At 41.3% G+C, this 20,814-nt stretch overlaps 1 protein-coding gene across 10 annotated transcripts in view; it reads left to right on the forward strand.

Annotated features, from left to right (window-relative positions):
* CPEB3 (cytoplasmic polyadenylation element binding protein 3) overlaps window positions 1–20,814 on the forward strand; it is a 213,353-nt gene that overhangs the window by 120,830 nt on the left and 71,709 nt on the right. For all 10 annotated transcript variants that reach the window (XM_082423686.1, XM_082423687.1, XM_082423690.1 and 7 more), the window contains one exon: window positions 11,326–11,444. In XM_082423686.1, the coding sequence (XP_082279812.1) occupies window positions 11,326–11,444 (119 nt within the window). The remainder of the gene's footprint in view (window positions 1–11,325; window positions 11,445–20,814) is intronic.

Below are 20,814 nucleotides of genomic sequence, written 5' to 3' on the forward strand. Positions count from 1 at the left end.
TGAGAAGACTAATAGTTTATACTATTTTACCTGGTGAATTACCAAGAAAATAATTTTTGTTTTGCTAGGGTGTATAATTTGTGGGAAAGGAAGATAGGTTTAAACTATATAATCTGATAAATTATGCTGTTATTTATGGGGCTGGATTTTATATAAAAATTAGCAACTTAAGCTATATGACCCATGGCACACTTTCATAGCTATTTAAAAATGAAAGTGATCCTTGGCTTTTTCCTGAATTCTTCTATTCTGCTGGCCACACTGACATAGCTGGGGTATTTCCAAAGAGCTGGTTTAGGCTGAGGCTATAGGTCTGAGCTGCCCTTTAGCTGTAGCTTAACCATGGGATTTTGCCTCTGGGGTGATACCACACCATTTCTGGACATGAGTGCACTGCTTTGTAGGGGAGTTCTTTGACTACAAGGATCAGAGGGTTCTCTTGTGCTACTTCAAATTGGGGAAGTAGTTATGAGTGACAAGGAAAGCCCAAAAATAGGAGCTGTGACACAACCAGGTGTCACGGAGACTGTGCTAGGGGGTGGCAGGCTGCAAGGATTTGAACAGTGGGAGCTATTAATCCTTCATTGTAATGTTCCACATTATCATGACTCAGCTCGTCTCTGCATGTGTGCTCCTCTCTGTTTGTGCTTCCCGTGGGCAAATTGTTTTCATATTTCTAGTTGGAGTCCAGAGAGAGGGAATCGGATTGGTTCAGTTCATCTTTTAACCCCTTGCTGTGACATAGGCCATCCTAATTGTAGTGGCCTTAGAATCCTTGACTGCTTAATACAAAATAAAAAAAGCAAATGGTTTTTAGTTCTGCTTCCTCGAGCATGGGACTGGGAATGTGGCAGCTAGGAAGGTAAGTTGGGCAGGGCAAACTTTTATGATGGTAGATGTGCTTAGCGTCACCTCCCTCATTGCCTCCTGGGAGAATAGCCCATGTCCAAAGTTGCTGTTACCAGAGCTACAAAAAAAAAATGTCTACCTACCCTGAGCCTTCTACCCCTGCCTGGCTCTGAACCAAGCAGCTGCTCCTGATACTGCCAACAGTCTTACCTCTTGTGGTGGGGCTGGGGCCAGGGAGAGGAGCTGGCATCTCCTGGGCAGTGAGCGCAGCTACACTGTACCACTGTTGGCAGAGACCTCTGGGGCAAAGGCAGGGACAGCAGCCAGTTGCAGATGTTGGACAGGCGATTGGCCACATGGCTCTGAAGCTGTGTTAAGTCGATGGGGCTGGCATCCTCAGCCCATATGGAAGCCAGCTTCAGCCCTAGCAATTCAGGTGCACGGCCAGGTGGATCGAACAGTAACAGTCATGCATATTTATGCGAGAGTGACCCATGCCTTGCGCTCTGATGATTCCCGCCCACCTTGAGTCAAGCGTGTACTTCTAAGTGGCTGTTTCTACTGGTGATCACGTATTTCCTCTGCACTGGTCAGGCTGACTTGACTGCTAGTCCTTGTGACCAAGGTCATGCAGGCATGGAAGTTTATACAATACCAGCATGGTTTGTGAACCTGGCATAAGCCGGGCCACAGGGGATTCAGATTGACTTTGAGCTGACCAGCTAAGGAGATGCTGTTTGAAGAACAGGAAAGGGGACTCTACTTGAAATGGGCAAAATAGGTCATTGTGAAGCTGCAGTGGGCTGGATTCACAGCATCTCTTTCCTTTTTCCTTCAGTTTGTCTGAATCTGGCTTTGGAAAGGAAAGTTTTCAAGCTTCACATTTTTTTCCCTTGTAGCGTAACTTGGATGAAAATAAGTCAGTGTTGTTTTAGGCCCAGATTCCAAGTTTTTCCACCTTCTGAGTTATATAAACTGATCGCGTTAGGAACCTAATGGAGCTTTAGCATGTACTTAACCTTTTGCAGTTTGTAAGCTTTTGAGTAACACTTGGCCTTTTTTTTTTTATTTTTTTAAATGCAGGTCCTGGCTTATAGTACTCATACTCTTTGGTGAATTATGAATCCTATATTTTAATATTTGATTGATTGAAGTTTTTGTTCTCCGGATGGATTTTCTCATAAAAACATGGAAACTGCATTGCAGAGCAGCAAGAGTGGACTTTTTGTTCTGTTTTGTCCTGTTTTGCAGAGATGGAGCAGCATCCTATTGTTGCTTTTAAAAGCTCAGCACACCCTCAGTTTAAACTGTTCTATTAAACATTTCTCTCTTTTGCGTTATATTAAAGAGGAACTGTTAGAGTTAGTGTTTGATTTCAAAGCATTAATAGTTTGAGGGACTGTATAAAACGGAACGGGCAGAAGGAATGCACAGGCCACAGGACAAAGCTGAGCAGCCACTTAAATAACAGAGACAGCTTGTACTGTGTCACAGCAGTACTTGTTGTGCTATTCCCAGGCAGAGGTACTGGAAAGGGGGGGGATGCTTGTTTAGTTCAGAGAAGCCGAAACCACCCCCGATGAGAACTTTCTTTTGAAGAGAGTAAAATTCAGGAACTGAAATGCCAGCTGCAAATTTGGTAGGCTGAGGCAGAGAGAATGTTTTAGAAGAGGGCGTAGCTTGGGGCAGGACTTGCTGGCAGGAATTGGATAGGGCTAAGGCTATGAGCAAGTGAGACCAAGAGAGGATGTATCATTTGGAAGAGTTCAGAATGGGAAGCTGACTGAGAGGATCTGGTGAAACATTTTGAAAGCTGAGAGCAAGGACTTGGGTTGTCTTTCAAAATAGAACGGGATAGCCTTCGTCTTGAGAAGGAGAAATGGTGACGCCAAGAAAACCCATTGGCAGCAGCATTAAGAACTCATCAGAGGAGAGTTAAAGTGCAAGGAGGAGAAATTAGATTGTCAGAGTTCAGGCAATCTACAAGCAGGGCTGGACTAAAGCTTCATCTTCAGGGAAGCGTCTACTGGGTTAAAATGTAGAATTTGCCAATTGTCTGATGCTGCATGAGGCAGAGCAACAAGCAGTGGGGCAAGAACTAGATATTTGTGGACTCAGACATGGGCGCCAGCAGTTACCAGCTAGACGACCTTGAGCAAGTGATCTAATCCCTGAACCTCAGTTTACTCATCTGAGTTAATACTACTCATTGTTATTAAAAGGATTATGTGAGACGTTGTACATATGCACCAGCACTTAGGCTTCATAGAGGTTAAATAATATTAGTGTCCTTCCCCCTGATGAAAATACGTTGTTCAGCAAAATAAAACTGCCCAACTAGTTTGACCAGTTCCTTCCCACACCCCCAGTCTGATCTCAGTTTTCTTGGTCAGGTGCTTGTTAGAACTGACTGTGACTAGAACTGACAGATTTGGCAGACTTCACAAGGACCTCTTTATATAGGGAATGTGTGGTTACGTAAACAGAGCAGACTTTAAGCCCAGATGCCCCAGGTCACTGCCCTGGACTGCAGGACTTTACTAAAAACACAGGAAGTAGACTGCCAGTTTTCAACTCTGAGGTGGTTCTACCCATCAGACTTGTTTTCTTGTCCATTCTCACCTTCCCCCACCCCTGCCTGCCAAGCAACGAGCCCACCAAGAAACAGTCACTAGTGTAATAGAAAACACGAAACAGGCTTGAGCCAAAATGCTTGAGCCTCTCAGCTCTTTGTAGTAAATATAGTCAAAGAAATATGTTTGGTTCTGAAACCAAGGGGAATGTTTAGGCATCCATGGACAGTACCTGATGAGCCATCTCTACATCTTAATTAGGCTAAATCCTTCCCTTGGAATGTCCTTCTCCAATTTTTCACCTAAGATCTGGCTCCTGTGCCACCACTGACAGAAAGTCTTCCCTGATTTCTCTATCCATGTCTTCTTCACGGAAAGATCTGTCTTCCTTCTATGAAATCCAACTTTTAAAAATACGTTTAGAAAATACTTCTAAGGGTCCTGAATGCATTGTTCCTAAATTAGAGTTCTCTTTATACTTATTCTTCATGACCTTCATGTACTGGTTTATAAATTTCTTGAGAACAAGGACTTGCTCGTGTCAGAATTCCCCTGCATTGCCTAGGGTGCATAGTAAGTGTTCAGTCAGTCTTGGAGATCAGAGGTTCTCATCCAAGAGGAGAATGAATAAGGAATCCAGTTCAGAGACTTACTGTGTTCTCCAGGCAGCAGACAGGGGGTTGATGAGCTACTTCATCTCTTCCCGCCTGCTACCCCCAATCCTATACTCTGAACTAATGCACTCTACTCACTGTTTTCCAAATAAGCTGATCTTTGGCCCTTTGTGAAGCCTTGGCCTGTGCTCTTTCATGAACTTGGATTGCCCTTGCTTCCTAGAAAAGCAGTTATCCTCCAGCCCAGGTGTGGCCTTTACTGTATGACTTTCCCTGATGTTTGGGCACCTCTGCTCCATTTGTCTCTCACCAGTGTTTTATAGGCTATAACCCCAACTAGCACTTTTCTTGTTGTTTCTTAGTCACTTATTTACAGGCTGAGTTTTTCCAGGGCAGGGTTCTTTCTTGACTTATTCATCTTTGTAGCTTCAGTGCCTAGTATCCTGCCTTGTACCCCCTAAACATTTTTGGTTCTATTGAATTGAATCCAAAGGCAAAGACTCCTGAGGCAAACCAGGTAAGTCCTCTGACCTGAAAGCCAAGGTCAGGGAGAATGTTTGGAACAGACTTCCTGTGCCAAAAATGTCTGAACTCATTCAGCTCTGGCTGGAGAGGTGCCCTTCAGGTCTCTCTAGGAAGGTCACAGGAAATCAGGGAACCTGGATTCTGTGCAAGGAGCGATCTCCCTCTCTGTCCAGACCTTGGATCCTTCCTTCTGGGGCTGACCTCCTGTCATCAGAAACCAGCCCTCCCTTGTCAGTCACCATTTTATGAATGCAGCCATAGCTCAGGGCACAGCTCTACAAGTTGGAATTGTTTTTCCATTGTAGTTGCTACTTAAAACATATAAATCACTAAGAGCATTAGTTGATTTTAAGAACTATTAGGTCTTTCAGAAGACCACACAGCTCTTTCAAGAATGAGAGTATATTACCTTCTTCTCCAGAGAGACCTGTGGTTTCGATTTTTTTCCACAAATTTTTATTTTGAAAAATTTCAAAATGTACAGTAAAGTTGTAAGAATAGTACAGTGAACGCCTATACTGCCTTCCTCTAGATTCACCAGTTGTTAGCATTTTGCCACATTTGCTTTCTGGTTTTTTTTGTCAGTATGTGTATATATACATACATATTTTTTGATAAATCGTTTGAGAGTAAGTTGTAGACATTAAGACCCCTCACTCCTAAATGATTCACCATATGTTTTCTGAGAACAAGAAGTATCCAGATTATTCTAGTAATGTCCTTTAGAGCTTTTTTTTTTAAATCCAAGATCCAGTCAAAGTCTAGCCATACATTTAGTTGTCATGTCTCTTTAGTCTCCTTTACTTTAGATACTTTCCTAGGCTTTTTGTCTTTTGTATCATTTGAAGAGTTCCTGCCGGATGTTTTATAGACTGTCACTTAATTTGGAATGATAGGTTTGTTTCCTCATAATGAGGTTCAGGGGAAACACTCTTAGCAGATGACGTGCTGCACCGGGAAGGACATAATACGAGAGGCACATGATGTCAGTTTGCCCTGTTGTTGGTGATGTTCAGTGCGATCATTTGGTTATGGTGCTGTCTGCCGGATTTCTCCACTGTGAAAGTACCTTTTTCTCCCTTTGCAAATACTTATTCATCTTCAAAGTAATACCTTAAGATAGCATGAGTATCTTGTATCCCCTCCCAGATTTACCCAATGGTTTTAGCATCTATTGAAGATTCTTTTTGTTTTTTTTAAATTTTTATTTATTATTTATTTATTTATTTTTGGCTGCGTTGGGTCTTCGTTGCTGTGCGAGGGCTTTCTCTAGTTGCAGCAAGCGGGGGCCACTCTTCATCGCGGTGCGCGGGCCTTTCACTGTCGCGGCCTCTCTTGTTGCGGGGCACAGGCTACAGACTCGCAGGCTCAGTAGTTGTGGCTTACGGGCTTAGTTGCTCCACGGCATGTGGGATCTTCCCAGACCAGGGCTCGAACCCGTGTCCCCTGCATTGGCAGGCAGATTCTCAACCACTGTGCCACCGGGGAAGCCCCTATTGAAGATTCTTGCTTAAGCTGATGATTACTGTGATGGTGATGTTCATTTTATTAAAGTCTAATTTAGTGAGATCTGCTCTTTAACTCCCTCAAGAGCCTTCATTCTAAATATACAACTTAAAAATACATTGAAAACAATAAGCATCTTTACTAAATATGATAATTCGATTGTCCTAAATAAACTAAAACTAAACTTCTGATTATTTTGAAATTCATCATTTCAGCTTTTCTTAATATAGTTGGTTTTTTTTTTTTTGAGCTGAGATTATTTGGTTTTATAAGCTCTTCTTAATATAGTTTTTGTGGGCTTTAGAGCAAATATATCTGCGTAGACCTTAAATTGTAGGACTAAAGCACAGGTGACCACTTCATGCCACTAAACCACTGTCAAATGATCACTGTCACAAAAGTGACAATAAATAATAAATAGGCAAGTACTTATTTGCTAGTGATATTGAAAACTTTATCTCATCATTTTTAGGTGAGACAGTATAAGTTAGTGGATAAAGAATGAGGGCCCTGGAAGCTGACCTAAATTTCAATCCCAAATTTAATCTCTAGGTTTTAATCTGAGGTATCCCTTAACCTCTCAGAGCTTCAGTTTCCTCATCTGTAAAATGGTAATAATAACAACTGTATTTACCTCATAGAATTACTGTGAGGTAAAGTGTTTATTATTGACAAAGTGTGTAGCACATTGTAAGCACTTAGTAACTGGTGTTTCTGGTGGTGAAGTTGGTGGTGACTGTTATTTGTACTAGAGATCAAGTATAAAAAAATTATAACATGAAAAATTAGGTATTTAAGAGCTCAGGAAGCTTTGTTTTTGAAAGGTAGCCAAGAACATTTTGGAGGTTGTTATACTCAGTGTGTTTTGGGTATTAAGAGAAAAAAAATCTTTAATTAAATTTATCCTTCAAAAACTTGGCCAAATAAAATGGAATTATCCCAGTTAAGTCCCCTTTCTCACTCCATACCTCTTTACCCCAGAGAAGTACATTGGTCAGTTCAGGCTTGTCCAAAAATCCCTCACTGTTCTACCCTTCCTTCCCAACCTATTTGGCACCAGTGGGAAAGCAAGCAGCTTCCTGCCACCCATTCTGCCCATAACCCAGGGTGGTGATGGTGACCATGCCAAGAGTTCCTACTGCTTCCCCAGAGCCCCTGTTTCCACCTACAGACTGGCTCTGAGTTGAGGGCCTCCCATAGCTCACCACACTTCTTAGGTACTTGGGTAAGAAGGTCACCATTTCTGAAACTTGAGTTTTATAATCCTGTTATCTCTTGGCTGGCTCAGAGGGCAAGGGAAAACAGAGGGAGTTTATAATTTTTGGGCCAAGTTTTTTTTTATACCTTTCAAACTAACAGAAGAACCCTGCCATCATAGTGACAGCTTGAGGAGCTTGATTTATAGGTATAATAGGCTTTTATTTAAAGAATGTATGAAAACCAGCAAATAGTACCACATCAGATAATTCTCTCTCCTAATAGAACTTGCTAATGATATAGGAAAGCAAATATTCAGTCACTTTATTGATTGTTTACAGTAGTATTTATTTAGCCTGTCATTCAAAAAACTGTTTACCTTTAGTATCTAGATTACTTCCCTTTATTCACCAAATGCTTGCAAATGCAAAGAAGAAAGTTTATCTCATTCACCTGAACTCTAATTTTTATAATGAGACCATATGCAAAACAACTTAATATTACATTATCACAAAAATAACTGAAAATGCAGTAAAAGAAAAATTGACACTTGCACGATATCCTAGTTTTCAAAGCATCTTACATATATCATCTCACAACCTTCATCTCTGTAAGATAATCTTCATTTTACAGATAAAAGAGCCAAGACTCAGAAACTTTTTATAAAAAAAATTTTTATTGGAGTAGAGTTGACTACAATGTTGTGTTAGTTTCTGCTGTACAGAAAAGTGAATCAGTTATACATATACATATATCCACTCCTTTTTACATTCTTTTCCCATGTAGGCCATTAAGACTCAGAAATTTTAACATTCAAGTCCATGATTCCACCACTTACTGGGTGATAGAACAGTCACCACCAAACAAGTCGCTTAATCACTCTTGAAGTTTCTTTAACTGTAAAACACAATTTAAAATAGTGACTACCTCAGAGTGTGTGTGAAGATGAAACAAGTTAATACACATAAGGCACTTAGAAACAGTGCCTGGTGCATAGTAGATGCTCAATAAATGTTAGCTATTAGCTGTTATTACTACACAGCCAATAAGTGTTAGGACTAGGACCCAAATCCAGGCATTTTGACTCCTAGTCCAGAACTCTTTCTGTAGTACCATGTGGAATTTGCCTTTTAGTAAATCATTGATTTTATGTCCATCTCACATTGACCTTGTTATTCTTGAAGGGATCTTTTTCTACTTTGTTTACTTTGACCTCGAATTTCTGAAAATCAAAAGGGAAATTTGTTTGAAGTTTTCTTCCTTCCAGATTTTTTTTTAATCCTCTGATTTCTGTTGTTGTCTGGGTTTGGTTGACCTTGAGATATCAGAAGGTGTTTTAGTAGGTGAACGTATCATGAAGTTGTTTTCATGGGTGTGTTGGGGTCTCTGGTGAATTTTGTTTTGGTTGAAAGGCCTGAGGTAGGAGGCAGGGTTGAAGGAAATGGTTGGACTTGAGTTACACCCCTTATCTGTGGTGCTAAGAGAATGTTGGTGTTACTGAGAGTAGCAGCTTGCTGATTAGGGAGGAGAGATGATTTGTTGTAAAAGAGCCATTCTGAAGAAATTGGCCCATTCCCTGGGAAAGGAAAAGAAGTTGTAGATATTTTTCTTGGTAATAATATTTGTATCAGGCTTTTACTTGTGACTCCCAGTTGTTTTTACTCTGTCTACTGCCAGTGTTGTCATGTATGGCTGTGAGACAGGCCTGAGTGAAAAATCTGTGTGATTTTGTGGTAGCTACTCAGCTGCTATGGGGATACCCTCCCTTTCCTCTGATGCCCACGTTGAACACAGTGTGGGATTTGATGTGGAAGATTGTAAGAGGTGGGCAGCAATGTGCAGGAAAGGTGCAGCCAGCTCGGTGGCCTTGCAGAGGCAAGGAGCTAGAGAGAACCCCAGCTCACTGAGCTGCCCCATCCCCAGGCCTTTTTGATGTGCCTGCGCGTACTGTACACAGACAGGGCCCTCTCCAAGAACAAGATATTCAGTGTGCCTCTGAGGACCTTTGTGGAAGATTTGCACCAAGATTTAACTTGGTGAGGCAGGAGGTTTGAGAGGACATGCTGAGACCTCCTCTTTGTGATCTTTGCATTTTTTAACCCACTGACCTCTAATATTCTCTTTGGCAAGTGTAATTAATGTTCTCACATTAAATGAAAACATTGAACTTTTAATAGATTCGCTGGGGCTTGGTAATCGTTTGATACTATTTCGAAAAGAGAGAGGGTATGAAGAAATGATGTATTATCCTTTCTAGTTTTGCAGTTAAGTTTTATTGTTCTTGCCTGGCCATCTGCTGAATCCTTTGACCCATCTAGCCTGGGAGGAAAGCCCAGAAAACAGCTCTGGGTCCTGCCATCTAGGCAGCCTCCGTCTTGTAGCTCCATACCCGTTCCTGTGGGCTTGGTGCTTTCCCCTGTGTATTGGCTTCTGCCTGTTGCATTGGCCACTCCTGGTGTGCTGCATAATGGTTGATCTTTTTCCTACTCTGTTTGCTTGGATGCTCTGTATAGTAGATGAGGAGCTGGGGAAAAAGGATAAAGAGTACCCATTATTCACTGTCCACTGCCACTGTCATCACGTGCTACCCAGGACTCCAGAGAGCTTTGCTTCTAGGCCAGTTGATGAGCATCTTTGTTTGATGTGTGAGAAGCTTCTGAACACGGGGGTTCTTATCCTTCTTCACCACTTACATCTTTCTGGCACACAGTGCGCCAGGGGAGAGCCTTATTGGTGATGGTTTCCTTTGAGGTCAGTAGCAGGACTGGGAGTGGAGGTGACAGCTGAGAGACTTAGCAGAGCTGAAGGGATTGTAGAGAGGTTGAACAGCTGAATACTCAGGTTTAGACTAGCTCATCCTGGGCCTTTGCTCAGCTGCCATTCATGAATGCCAGTGTGGCAGCAAGTGCCACAGTTGGCCCCTTGAACATCTATTGTCCTCTTTGACGTCTTTGCTGATTCTCTCAAGTCAGATTCCTTGCTTGTCTGGGCTCCCATAGTACTTTTTATTTCCGTTTATCTCCCTCAGCTTTGTAGCAAGAAGTTAATTGTCTAAAAGCCTGTTTCTTCTATCACATAAGTCTCTGGACAGCTGGAACCTAGTCTCGTTCATCTCAGTTTTCCTCATAATCCATAGATTGTGTCTCGTTTGTAACAGTTGCTCAGTAAATCTTACTGAATTGAACTGAACAAAGCTGGCTGTGTCCGTGGACATCCTGTAGCTCATGTCCACGTTCACAGATCATGTATTCAGCCATGAGACAGGAGAATATCCTTGAAGGAACAGAGCATCACCATCAGATATAACATATAAAGACAAATTAGCCTATTGTTGAGCTTTTTTTTTTTTCGACAACTTTTGTTGAGATATAATTCACAGTTCACCCATTTAAAATGTACGGTTCAGTGGTTTCCAGTATGTTCACAGTTATGCAATCACCACCACAATCAATTTTAGAAGATTTTCATCATCCCCAAAAGAAACACTGTACCTATTCCCTCCACTCCCCCAGCCCTAGGCAACCACTAATCTATTTTTTGTCTCTCTAGATTTGCCTATTCTGGACATTCCATATAATATGCGGTATTTTGTGCCTGGCTCCTTTCAGTTAGCATAATGTTTTCAGGGTACATCCATGTTGCAGCATGTGTCAAGCCTAGAGCTTGGTGGAAGTTGGAGGGCAGGTGACGCTTGTTTCCTGAGCCGTTGTGGCTCAGGCCATTGGTGAGTCTGCCTGCTCTCATTAAAGATGACCAAACCTACTTAATGGAAATTCCATAGATGTGTTCTGAACTTGCTCCCCTGAGTAATTATGGAAATTAATCAAAGTAAAGTCTATGAGTACCTAATACAGTGCCTGTAATACCCAATACAAGGTAAAGTCTGTGAGTACCTAACACATGAGGGTCTCAATGACTCTTACTTCCCTGTGTCCCACTTCAAGTTCTTAGATTTTTAATAAGAATTTGCCAAAGTGAAACAATAGGTAAATTTTTAATTGGTACTTTGAGTTTAATTTACTGATTCCTCCCCCCACCCTTTTGTTTTTGTTCTCCCCAAGGCTATGCCTTTCTGCTGTTCCAGGAGGAGAGCTCAGTACAAGCTTTGATAGATGCCTGCCTAGAAGAAGACGGGAAACTGTACCTGTGCGTGTCAAGCCCCACCATCAAGGATAAACCGGTGAGTAATATGCAGCCAGCTGTTGCTTTTCCAGAGCACGTATGCAATTGGAATAGCTGATCGCCTTCTCCTTGTCATGGGAATGCTGAAACTAGGATCCTCTTACCCGGGGTGACCTTGCTACGCAGTAGCGCTGGACTGCTGTTGATGGGAAGCTAATAACAAATTACTCAGTATTTTGCTTTATACCTTTGGGACTACATGTAAACAAATGTGCCCTTGTCTTTCACTTTATGGCTCTTTTATGCTAATTCCTATTCAGAAACTCTGAATTGAAGTAAATAATGCTCTTAGTGGTTTTGGCAGCTGGTTTCTGTCATTATTTCAGATCAAGGGCAGGAGTAATTTATTTATTTTTTTAAAAAAGATCATAATCATCAATGTTTATATGCCTTTGAATGCAAGGCATTGTGCTGGGTGGTACCCACAGCTGGCTAAATAGAGCCTTCTGGGCCAGGAGCTTATAATCTAAAATGGGATAGCTTCAAATAGGGCAGCAGAGGGGAAGGACAGAGAACATGGACCCAAAATCATAAATAACGTACACTTCTACAGAATTTATGGTTAAGTTTGTGGTTTCTGAGCCAAAGAGTGTAAGTCACTAGGTAACAGAGGAAGACCGCTTCCTTTCTCCTGGCAAAGGGGCTATCAGTGGAGAAGGGGCAAGAATGTTTAGAGCAGAAGAAAAAACTTGGTTAACACGGCAGAAGTAAAGATCCTTAAGAGGTTGGGAGGGGGGTGAGTTTGTGTGTCAAGACTTGATGCTAGGAGTGGGAAATAGAGTAAAAATTAGTGGTGTGGACTAAGGGACCAAGGCAGGTATCTGTCATGGGGCCTAAAGCATCCCCTTACACCAGAGGTGTTGGGCTTGGTTGACAGCCAGGTTTATTCTTAGAAATAATGTATGGGGAAAGAGTTGTGGTCAGATGTAAAGTTCCCAGTTTGAGTCTTGACTCTAGCATTTAAATATCTACTTGACTCTGAATAAGTCACATAATCCTTGCTGCAACTTGGCTTCCTCACCTATAAAACGAGAAGAATAATGGTTCCTCTCTGGGATGCTGAGAGGCTCAGATAAGAACAAAATGAATGTGAAAGCATTTGGTGAGGTCGGGTACTTGCACAAATGGTGCTATTAGTTCTACATAGTGCTAGAGGATTCAGGAGAGCAAGGTTAGAGCTTATCTACCTAGTAACATCTTTTGAAAAGAATGGTGGCATCTAGAACAGGGTTTACAATTGGTTGCAGAAAAATGATGCTGGGACTTGGCCACCTATAAGTGGGAGATTACAGTATGTAAAGCAGAAGAGGGAGTTACTAAAGAATGGGGATCCTGAGTCATGGTACAATAATTGATGCAGAGGAAGAGGCAAGATTTTAGCAAGTTTGAAAGTATCACTATAATTTTTCAATATCTGGGGCTATTGCCCGATTTTTATAATAGCAGTTAACAGCATTGGATAGGGTAGCTATACAGGTAGCTGTATTGGAAAACAGTAGAAAATAGCAGGCTGGGAAAAAGAGTAGGGAGCCTTTGTTAACTTTCGTCTTAATTTAAACAGTGTAGAGTGGCTGTGTGTTAAGAGGGAGACATGGGGACTGACTAGAGTGGGAGTGTGCAGTGTTTCCTCTGAAAAAATAATAAGAAAGCTGCAATAACTTCTACATCTCTTTGGAGTAATATGAAATTAGACAGACTGAGCCCAGTTTGGCAGGGTCAGATGTCAGAGGAAAATGGTCAACCTCCAGAGAGTCTCTGCCACTGACACATCAGTGGGAGTGGGAGTGAGCTCAAAAGGGTTAAGGTGGGGTTGGTCATGCACTGTAGGAGAGGATTTGAAATATGTTCGTATCTGTAAAACGACAGAGGGGTAGAGGTACATACTGAGATAGTTACACCCAGAGTAGATTAAGAAGCTGTTGAATTGAGGGGAGGAGTCTGGAGGTGAGCAGATGGGGCTTGTGTACCTTGGAAGGGCCATGTCACTGGCTGTGTGGGAGGAGGTGGGTCATATGTTCTGTCAGGGCAAGCTCACACCAGGGCTGGACGTCTTGTGAGAGGGGATGAGCAGTGGTGGTTGCAGGTGGAGGTGGTATGGAGGCAACACCAGTACTGTTGAGTGTTTTCACTCCAAACATGTGTATTACCCTTGGCTTGAAGGACTTTTGAAATTAATTAGTGTAATTATCTGTTTCGGAAATGTTTATAGGGGAAACTAACTTTCATTGTTTGTGTTTCTACAAATTTCTGCCTTATTGCAGTTTCCGTTTTCTGAGCTCAAGTGAAGCAGTTTTATTGGAGCTTGGTGAATTCTGAATGGTGGCTGCTGATCACGTATTTCTTTGACCCAGGCATACTCAGAATTTCCAGCATAAACAATTTAAATAAAACTTAGGATGGGAAACATAGAAGTCCCCAAATACCTGTAATTCTAATGAACTGGATCCCATTTTGGGTTCTGGCTCTTTTTGGCTCTATTTTTGAAACCTTCTCTTTCTTGGCTTCAGCTCCACATCTTCCACTCCCAGCCTCATTTGGCCACACTTCCCTACCAGGTTTCGGTACATTCCACCTCATTTTGGATGCTCCCACAGACAGTGAGAGCTGGGTTGAACCTTTGGGAGTAAATAAGGACTTGGGCAGTAGCTCAAGGTAAAGTCAGCCTCTAGAGCTCATTCACCAAACCTTCTGAGCTGTGGCTCTTTCTGGCTTTTTCTACTTCTTAGCTTGGCTACCTTTCAGGATCTTAGTGCCCTCATTCTGTTGTTTAGTTCTCTCCAATCCTCCCTGAATTTCTCCTTGGAAATATACACCATATTCTAAAGTGACCTCACAGATTTTCTGTCCTTTGCCCTCTCCCTTTCCCCCAAATCAACCCCCCACTCCCTTTGTGTGGATTAGGTTAATCACATGGTTTTCCTAATACAGCGCCTGATAGAAAGGTTCCCTCTCACTTATCCTTTCTAAGATCATGTTTGTTTTTTAACTCAAATGAATCCATACTTAGTGGATTTCAGGTAGTTATATTTTTGGTCAGTGATTACCTTTCATTAGATGACTCCACTCAGACTATTCTATATATAGTTCTGATCCTGAAAGATGGCAAAAGAAACTGTATTTATGGCCTGATTAATTGACCCCCCCCCCAGTCTTTTTTTTTTTATAACTTTTATTGGCATATAGTTGATTTACAATGTTGTGTTGGTTTCAGATGTACAACAAAGTGAATCAGTTATACATATACATATATCCACTCTTTTTTAGATTCTTTTCCCATGTAAGCCATTACAGGGTATTGGGTAGAGGACCCCTCAGTCTTAAAGAATGAAAGACAAATTGGCAAGAGTAGGAATAATAGCAAAGCCTCTAGATCTGTGATTTTTTTTCCCCCTCCTCCAACAAGAGGAGTTCCATAGCTCAGATGTCCCAGGCGTCCCAGAGGATAGCTATGTTCTTGTCCATGCTTTCAGTAAAGCAGGCAGCCATTGTGACAGTGGTCCCTCTTGTTAAGGGAACTCTACTTTTTGAATGTATAAATAGGCTGAACCTGAAGGTTCAAGACAGCGGACTGATAGATGAGGAAACCTAAGAGGGTCTAACAGATTGAGGGGCTGAAAAGAGTAACCTTGAAAAGGAGGTGAGGAAGGAGATGTTATGGTTCTTAACTTCTAGAACACTTTGGCCAGAGATGTGGGATAGCAAACACCTTGAAATGAGTATCAGAAAAGTTTCCTAATTCCTCCTCCTTACAATTTATAGCACAATCACAATTTATAAATATTCTAAAACATGACAGATTGACTTTGCTATATATTTTTAAACTGTCTTACCGAACTGAAGTGTCTTATGTAAGGTGAATTCTTTAGGTTATTGCTCAGGTCATCCACTTAAAACTAGAAAGACAAAAATTAAAAAAAAAAAAAATTGTGGAAAAAAAAAAGGAAGCTGGAAATAGAGGCTTGTTTAATTCTTTAATTTTTAAATCTGTCTAATCTGTCTGTCATTCCAGTGTCTCCTACCCCCATTTATATATCAGAGGAATCTCTAGCATTTTTCATCACTTTTTTTAGTTACAAAAATAGGCTGGATCATTTTGCCTAGGATTTAAGCTCTCTCCAGCCCACATACAGCTTTTAAAAATGCTGTGCCTTCCTTTCTTCCTTCAAACCACATTTGAGTGCCTACTATGTGCAAGGCTTTAGTATTGGTTACTATGAATCAGAACTTATTTTGAACCAGACATAAAATCCTGTGTTCAAAAACTTAATAATATAATGAATAGATAAAACAAGTGTATAAATAGACAAATCTGTAGAGCCTGGTGCATAAGAGGTTCTCAAATATTTGTCAAATTAAGAAAAATAACAAATACAACGAGGTAAGATGTAGATTAAGCACTTTGGACAGTTTATACATACAAGGAGTGATGAAAGAAAGCTTCTTGGATGAAGTGTCATTTAAACGAGGTCTTGAAGGATGAAGAGAGTTTGGAGATTGGCCAGGAGAAGTATGGAGGTGTGGGGGAATAGACATTTTGGAGAAAGGCAACAGTGTGAACACAGAAATGAGAAATTTTGTGGTATGAATGCAGAACACTTAGGATGGAACACAAGTATATGAAAGGGAGTAGAGGGAAATTAAATTGGGAAAGACAGGTAGGGGCTTGTAGGGCAGTCTTGATTGATGGCCTCAGTCCTTGGGTTTGTGGTATATTTACTCAAACTCTTTCATTCCCCACCTGCTACCCACTAAGACAATAACTATAATTTTATCTTGGCTCAATCAAATCTGGTTTTGTGTCATATCCCACCTTGGAAATCTTTAGCACTTCTAATCTTCTTGATTTATTTATTTGTTGCTTGGTCTAAATTCATGCTTTGGGCACCTCCCATCTTAAGAATTTCTCCAAAGAAAGAATTCCTCCTTTAAAATGAGAGCAGTACCTCCTATTCATAATAAGTCTTATTTTTTTTTCTCCATGAATCTCTGATTTTGCAAATGGGTCCAGAGTTTCTTAATGCTTGAGTCTTTGGAAGCTGTTATTCCTTTCTAGGGAGGTCTAAAAGATGCTGCAGTTCCAGTGTACAAAATGGTAACCAGGGGACTAAATAGCCAATACCATCCCCTAAGGGATCGTAGTCAGTGTTTTCCAAAGTGTGTTCTAAAGAACGCTTGTCTCATCAAACACTGGTCTCTTGAGAGGATCATTGACAGAAGGTTTGCTCTTAATAATAATAGGTGTCCCTTATTGAGCACTTACTTTGTACATTTTATGTCCATTTTCTCCTTTAATTAAAGATTCCATAGCCAAGAACATTTGGGAAACATTGATATATGAAAGTTCTGAGGAGTTTTGCAATAAATAAATGTGTGTAATATTGTTTAATCCAGCATGTTATGTACCTCTTTGGGGATTATACTTGTGAAGATTCTGGTGGAATTAGTATTGCATGAAGCTCGCTCAAAGAATAGGCTTCTTCCCAGGAAAAACTTAGGTAACGTGAACTTTTATGTGTACATCCCTCTCAAGAGTTTGAGTGATCGGCATGCCAGTGACAACATCCTTGCCCTAGCGCCATGGAACTGAAAATACACATTTATGTAGACATTGGACAAAATTGTCTGGCTGCGGCGCAAGAGTGCCTGAGGCTATGAACCTAGAAGTTAAAATAGCCAGTTTCATTGCCAAATCATATTTGAGCTTTTCTAACTGCTCGTTTCGTTTAGTAGCTTTAAGAAGAGTCTATGGGTCATTTCTTAATGCGTTGAAAATGGGCCACATGAGGTTGGAAAGAAGAGAGAGGTTAATCATTCACAAATAAAAATGCGTTTTGGCTTTTCCAGGAGACTCTTGGGAAGCAGAGCTGGTGGCCAGTAGCCTGGAGGACAGGGAGCCTTGCAGACACGCAGCCTCGTTGCAGTGGGAAGAGTGTCTGTAGACTCGGGGTCAGATAAACCTGGGTTTCGGTCCTGAGTTGACGTCACACTTCCGAGTCTTAGTTTCCTTGTTTTTAAAGTAGAGATAATTTTTACAGCATAACAGTTACGGTGAGTTTAAATGTGACAGTGTATGTAAAATGCCTAGCACAGTGGTGCAGTGTAGGTGCTCAAAAGTGCTAGTTTCTTCTTTCTTTCAAAAGGGAATCATCTGTCACGCTTGTACTTTCTAAGTGATGCGGGAATATCAGAAGTGACGATGAGCACTAGGTAATTCTGATCCCCGCGTGCGTCACCTAGTGGCATCAGAAATTTGCACTGATTAGGCCCAAGCCCTGGCCCCGTACCCACTGGTGACCAGACACGGTGTATTTCCATGCCTCTAGAAGGTAGCTTTCAGTGGAGTGAGGAGAGTGATTGGGGAGCTATAGAGGGGCAGCTGCTGGACAAGTTCTTACAGCACCACTGTCTGCCCCTCGGGAAAACCTTCGTTAATTCACCAGCACGCTGAGGAGCACAGAGCACTCACTAAGGGTTGGGTGCTGTGCTGGGCAGTTGGGGCCCACACAGAGATATGGTCTCAGCCTTAGAGGCCCCCAGAGTCCAATGGAGGGAAATAGCTAAGTGAATAGTAAGTGGAGTAAGGAGTCACAGGTGCTATGATGGACGCATTATAGACGGTAGTTGAGGTGGGGTGGCTCAAAAGCAAAGTGGTCAGGTGTTCCTGAGGGAGTCTGGAAGGCCTTTAGAGGGAAGATGTTTCCTTGAATCTTACGGTTGTAAGTACGGGTATTAATCATAGCATCTAATTGATAGTGGCTTTATTATATCAGGCATAGAGCAAGGATGTACATCACCATTTTGGGGGCACAGTTTATGCATGCTCTGTTTTTGTACTGGGTGCCCTTATGAAACAGCATACAGAGTGTTATCTGAATTGTTCAACAGTAACTGAAGTTCCCAGTGGGGCTGTAAGCCTGCGGTTTCCGTGCATCAGGCTGTGTAACCTGGTGTGGATGGCAGCAATTTCCTTTTTGTACCTGCAGTGTTTCTTGATGCTGGTGGTGGGTGTGGAGCATTCTGGGAGAGCGTAAGAGAATTTCCCAGGGTTACTTTCGGCTTCCTGTCTAAGAAGAATCCAGGCTATTTTGCTGAGGTTCTTTGGGGCCTGTGATCTACTGGTATCTGAGGAATAGTCTTAGTGTGAGAGTGAGAGCTTTTTGCTTTGAGTCCCAATGGAGTTCTGCCAGGAGGCCCCAGAGCTGCCCAGGGTACGGAAGTCTTATCAAGGCCAATGACTCTTGAGCAGATGTTAAGTTTCTTTCTGGCCACTTACCGCAGAAGATACAGGGAGGGCATCTTCTTTTCCTCTCTATTGGGTGGAGGGCAGCATTTGAGAATCATAGGTAGCATCTGAACTCCACAAAGGTGGCTGGGCCGTTTGTTTGGGAGCTATGTGGTGAAAATTAGGTTGACATGAGATACCAAATGTGAATATACTTTGAAGAGTCCAAACCACAGTTATTGCTGTTACGGCTATTAGTTTTGGTGGTTATAATAATAAAACAACCTCTTACACATGGAAGAGATAAAGATGCCTCACAAACCACAGACTAGTTTATTTGTGATACTGTGGGGCACTCCAGTCATTCTGTGAGGTCTGGGATTCTTAAAATAGAATTGCTGACAGCTGGGGTGGGTGTGAGTTCATTGCCACTGCAGCCGCGCTGTTGCAGCTGTATCAGCGGGCCCTCGGTTTAGCTGACTCATCCTGGTTGTCAGAAGAGCCGGGACGCTGCTGCTCACTGGGGAGAGCAGTCCTGATGGTTCTGCACTATTGTTTTTCTGATTCATGTACATTGAAAGGATTGTAGGATTAGGGAGAGAAAAATGGAGACCTTTTCCTGAAGAGCTTGAGTAGGAGTTTGAAGAGTGTTGAAAAGAGGAAAAAGGAAATGGGGTGGGGTTGGGGGGGATGCTGAGCCATGAGCTTTATGGATAATTTGTGGGAAAGAGATCAAATGGCAGGGAAGGGGGATTTGGTCAGGTGATTTCCTGAACTAGCCACCGGATTGCACTGTTGACTCTGAACAGTTTGGTTGCTTTTTGGAGCTGCCTTGAGCCCAACAAATGAAAAGGAAGGCACTGTGCAGTAGACCCTTCATGTGGTAGATGTTTGTAACCTAAGGAGAGCACCAGACCGCATATAGGGTGAGATGTTTAAAATGAGCTCAAGATAACATTATTGACTGGTAGATAATGTCTAAATTCTAAATAGTGGTCTAAACTGAGAGAATTCTAGAGCTATAGGGAGATTTGGTCATGTTCAGAAACTTGAAGTCCTAAGGCTTGTGTTTAAGACTGTTCTTACTAAAACTGTATGTTTTCTCTTATGCTGTTATTAAAGATACAATAAAAATGCATTTTATATTTAATTTTAACTTAGAGGCTTTTGCAAATTTTCAGTGAAATTATCTTTTTAGGAAATGATGTTATCTTGTAGCATCCTGTCAAAATAAGTGACCTCTATTGCATTTCTTAAATTTTTTTCCCTAGAAATTAGCCTAATCCTATCCCTATTAATGACTTTCAGTTTTAACCAGGATGAAATTTTAGTTAACTCTTTGAGAGCAATAGCAGGAAATAAGTGAGGAAAAGGCTTTGATTGAAGTTTCTATGATGTTTTGTTCAATTAGTTCAACCTTATTATGCCATATTTTGATACATACTAAAAGTAAGATATAATAGGGCAGTATTACCCAAAGTGTGGATATTAATAGGTTTTATGCAAAGAAAATAGGTTCCATGGAAGTAATTTTGGAAATGCTGGCTTAAACAACATTTGAATAGATTCATTTCCTGTAGAACTTCTTAGAGCCTTTAATTAATATACACCAGTGTGTGCTGTGAAGCTCCAAGAAGGAAGTTTGTAACTTTTTCCTAAACACTGCTTTTCTGGCAGAAGAACCCTAGGGATCTGCACTTCACAGAACACACTTTGGGAAACCTTGAAAAGGAAAATTAGTGCTTTTAGTACTAACTGTTGCTATTACATATTAATGTTATGTTCTTTTAGATTTCTTGATGGCTGTTGAAGTCACTTGATGGTATAAATTGGTATATTTATACTACCAAGCTTTATGTTTGGTTTTTGCCTTTATCCTTAAAAAGATTTTGCCTTTGGAGATAAGCAGTTATACAAAGCCAATTATTAATTAAGGAGATAAAAATTTAGAAGACAAATAATTCAGCTAAAAGTAGGTTTATGGTCCTGACCAGAACTTCCACAGGAATACATGCTTAAAAAAGACACTAAAGAAAAACCATTTTTTAATTTTGTCTCATAATTGTTTATGCAATAAAACATTCCATTGTGAGGAGCTGTGTGGTTACTAAACCTTTCTAACCAGAGATCACAGACCGGGGCCCAC

The sequence above is a fragment of the Balaenoptera physalus genome (assembly GCF_965194825.1).
Source record: "Balaenoptera physalus genome assembly, chromosome: 14".
Classification (NCBI taxonomy): domain Eukaryota; kingdom Metazoa; phylum Chordata; class Mammalia; order Artiodactyla; family Balaenopteridae; genus Balaenoptera; species Balaenoptera physalus.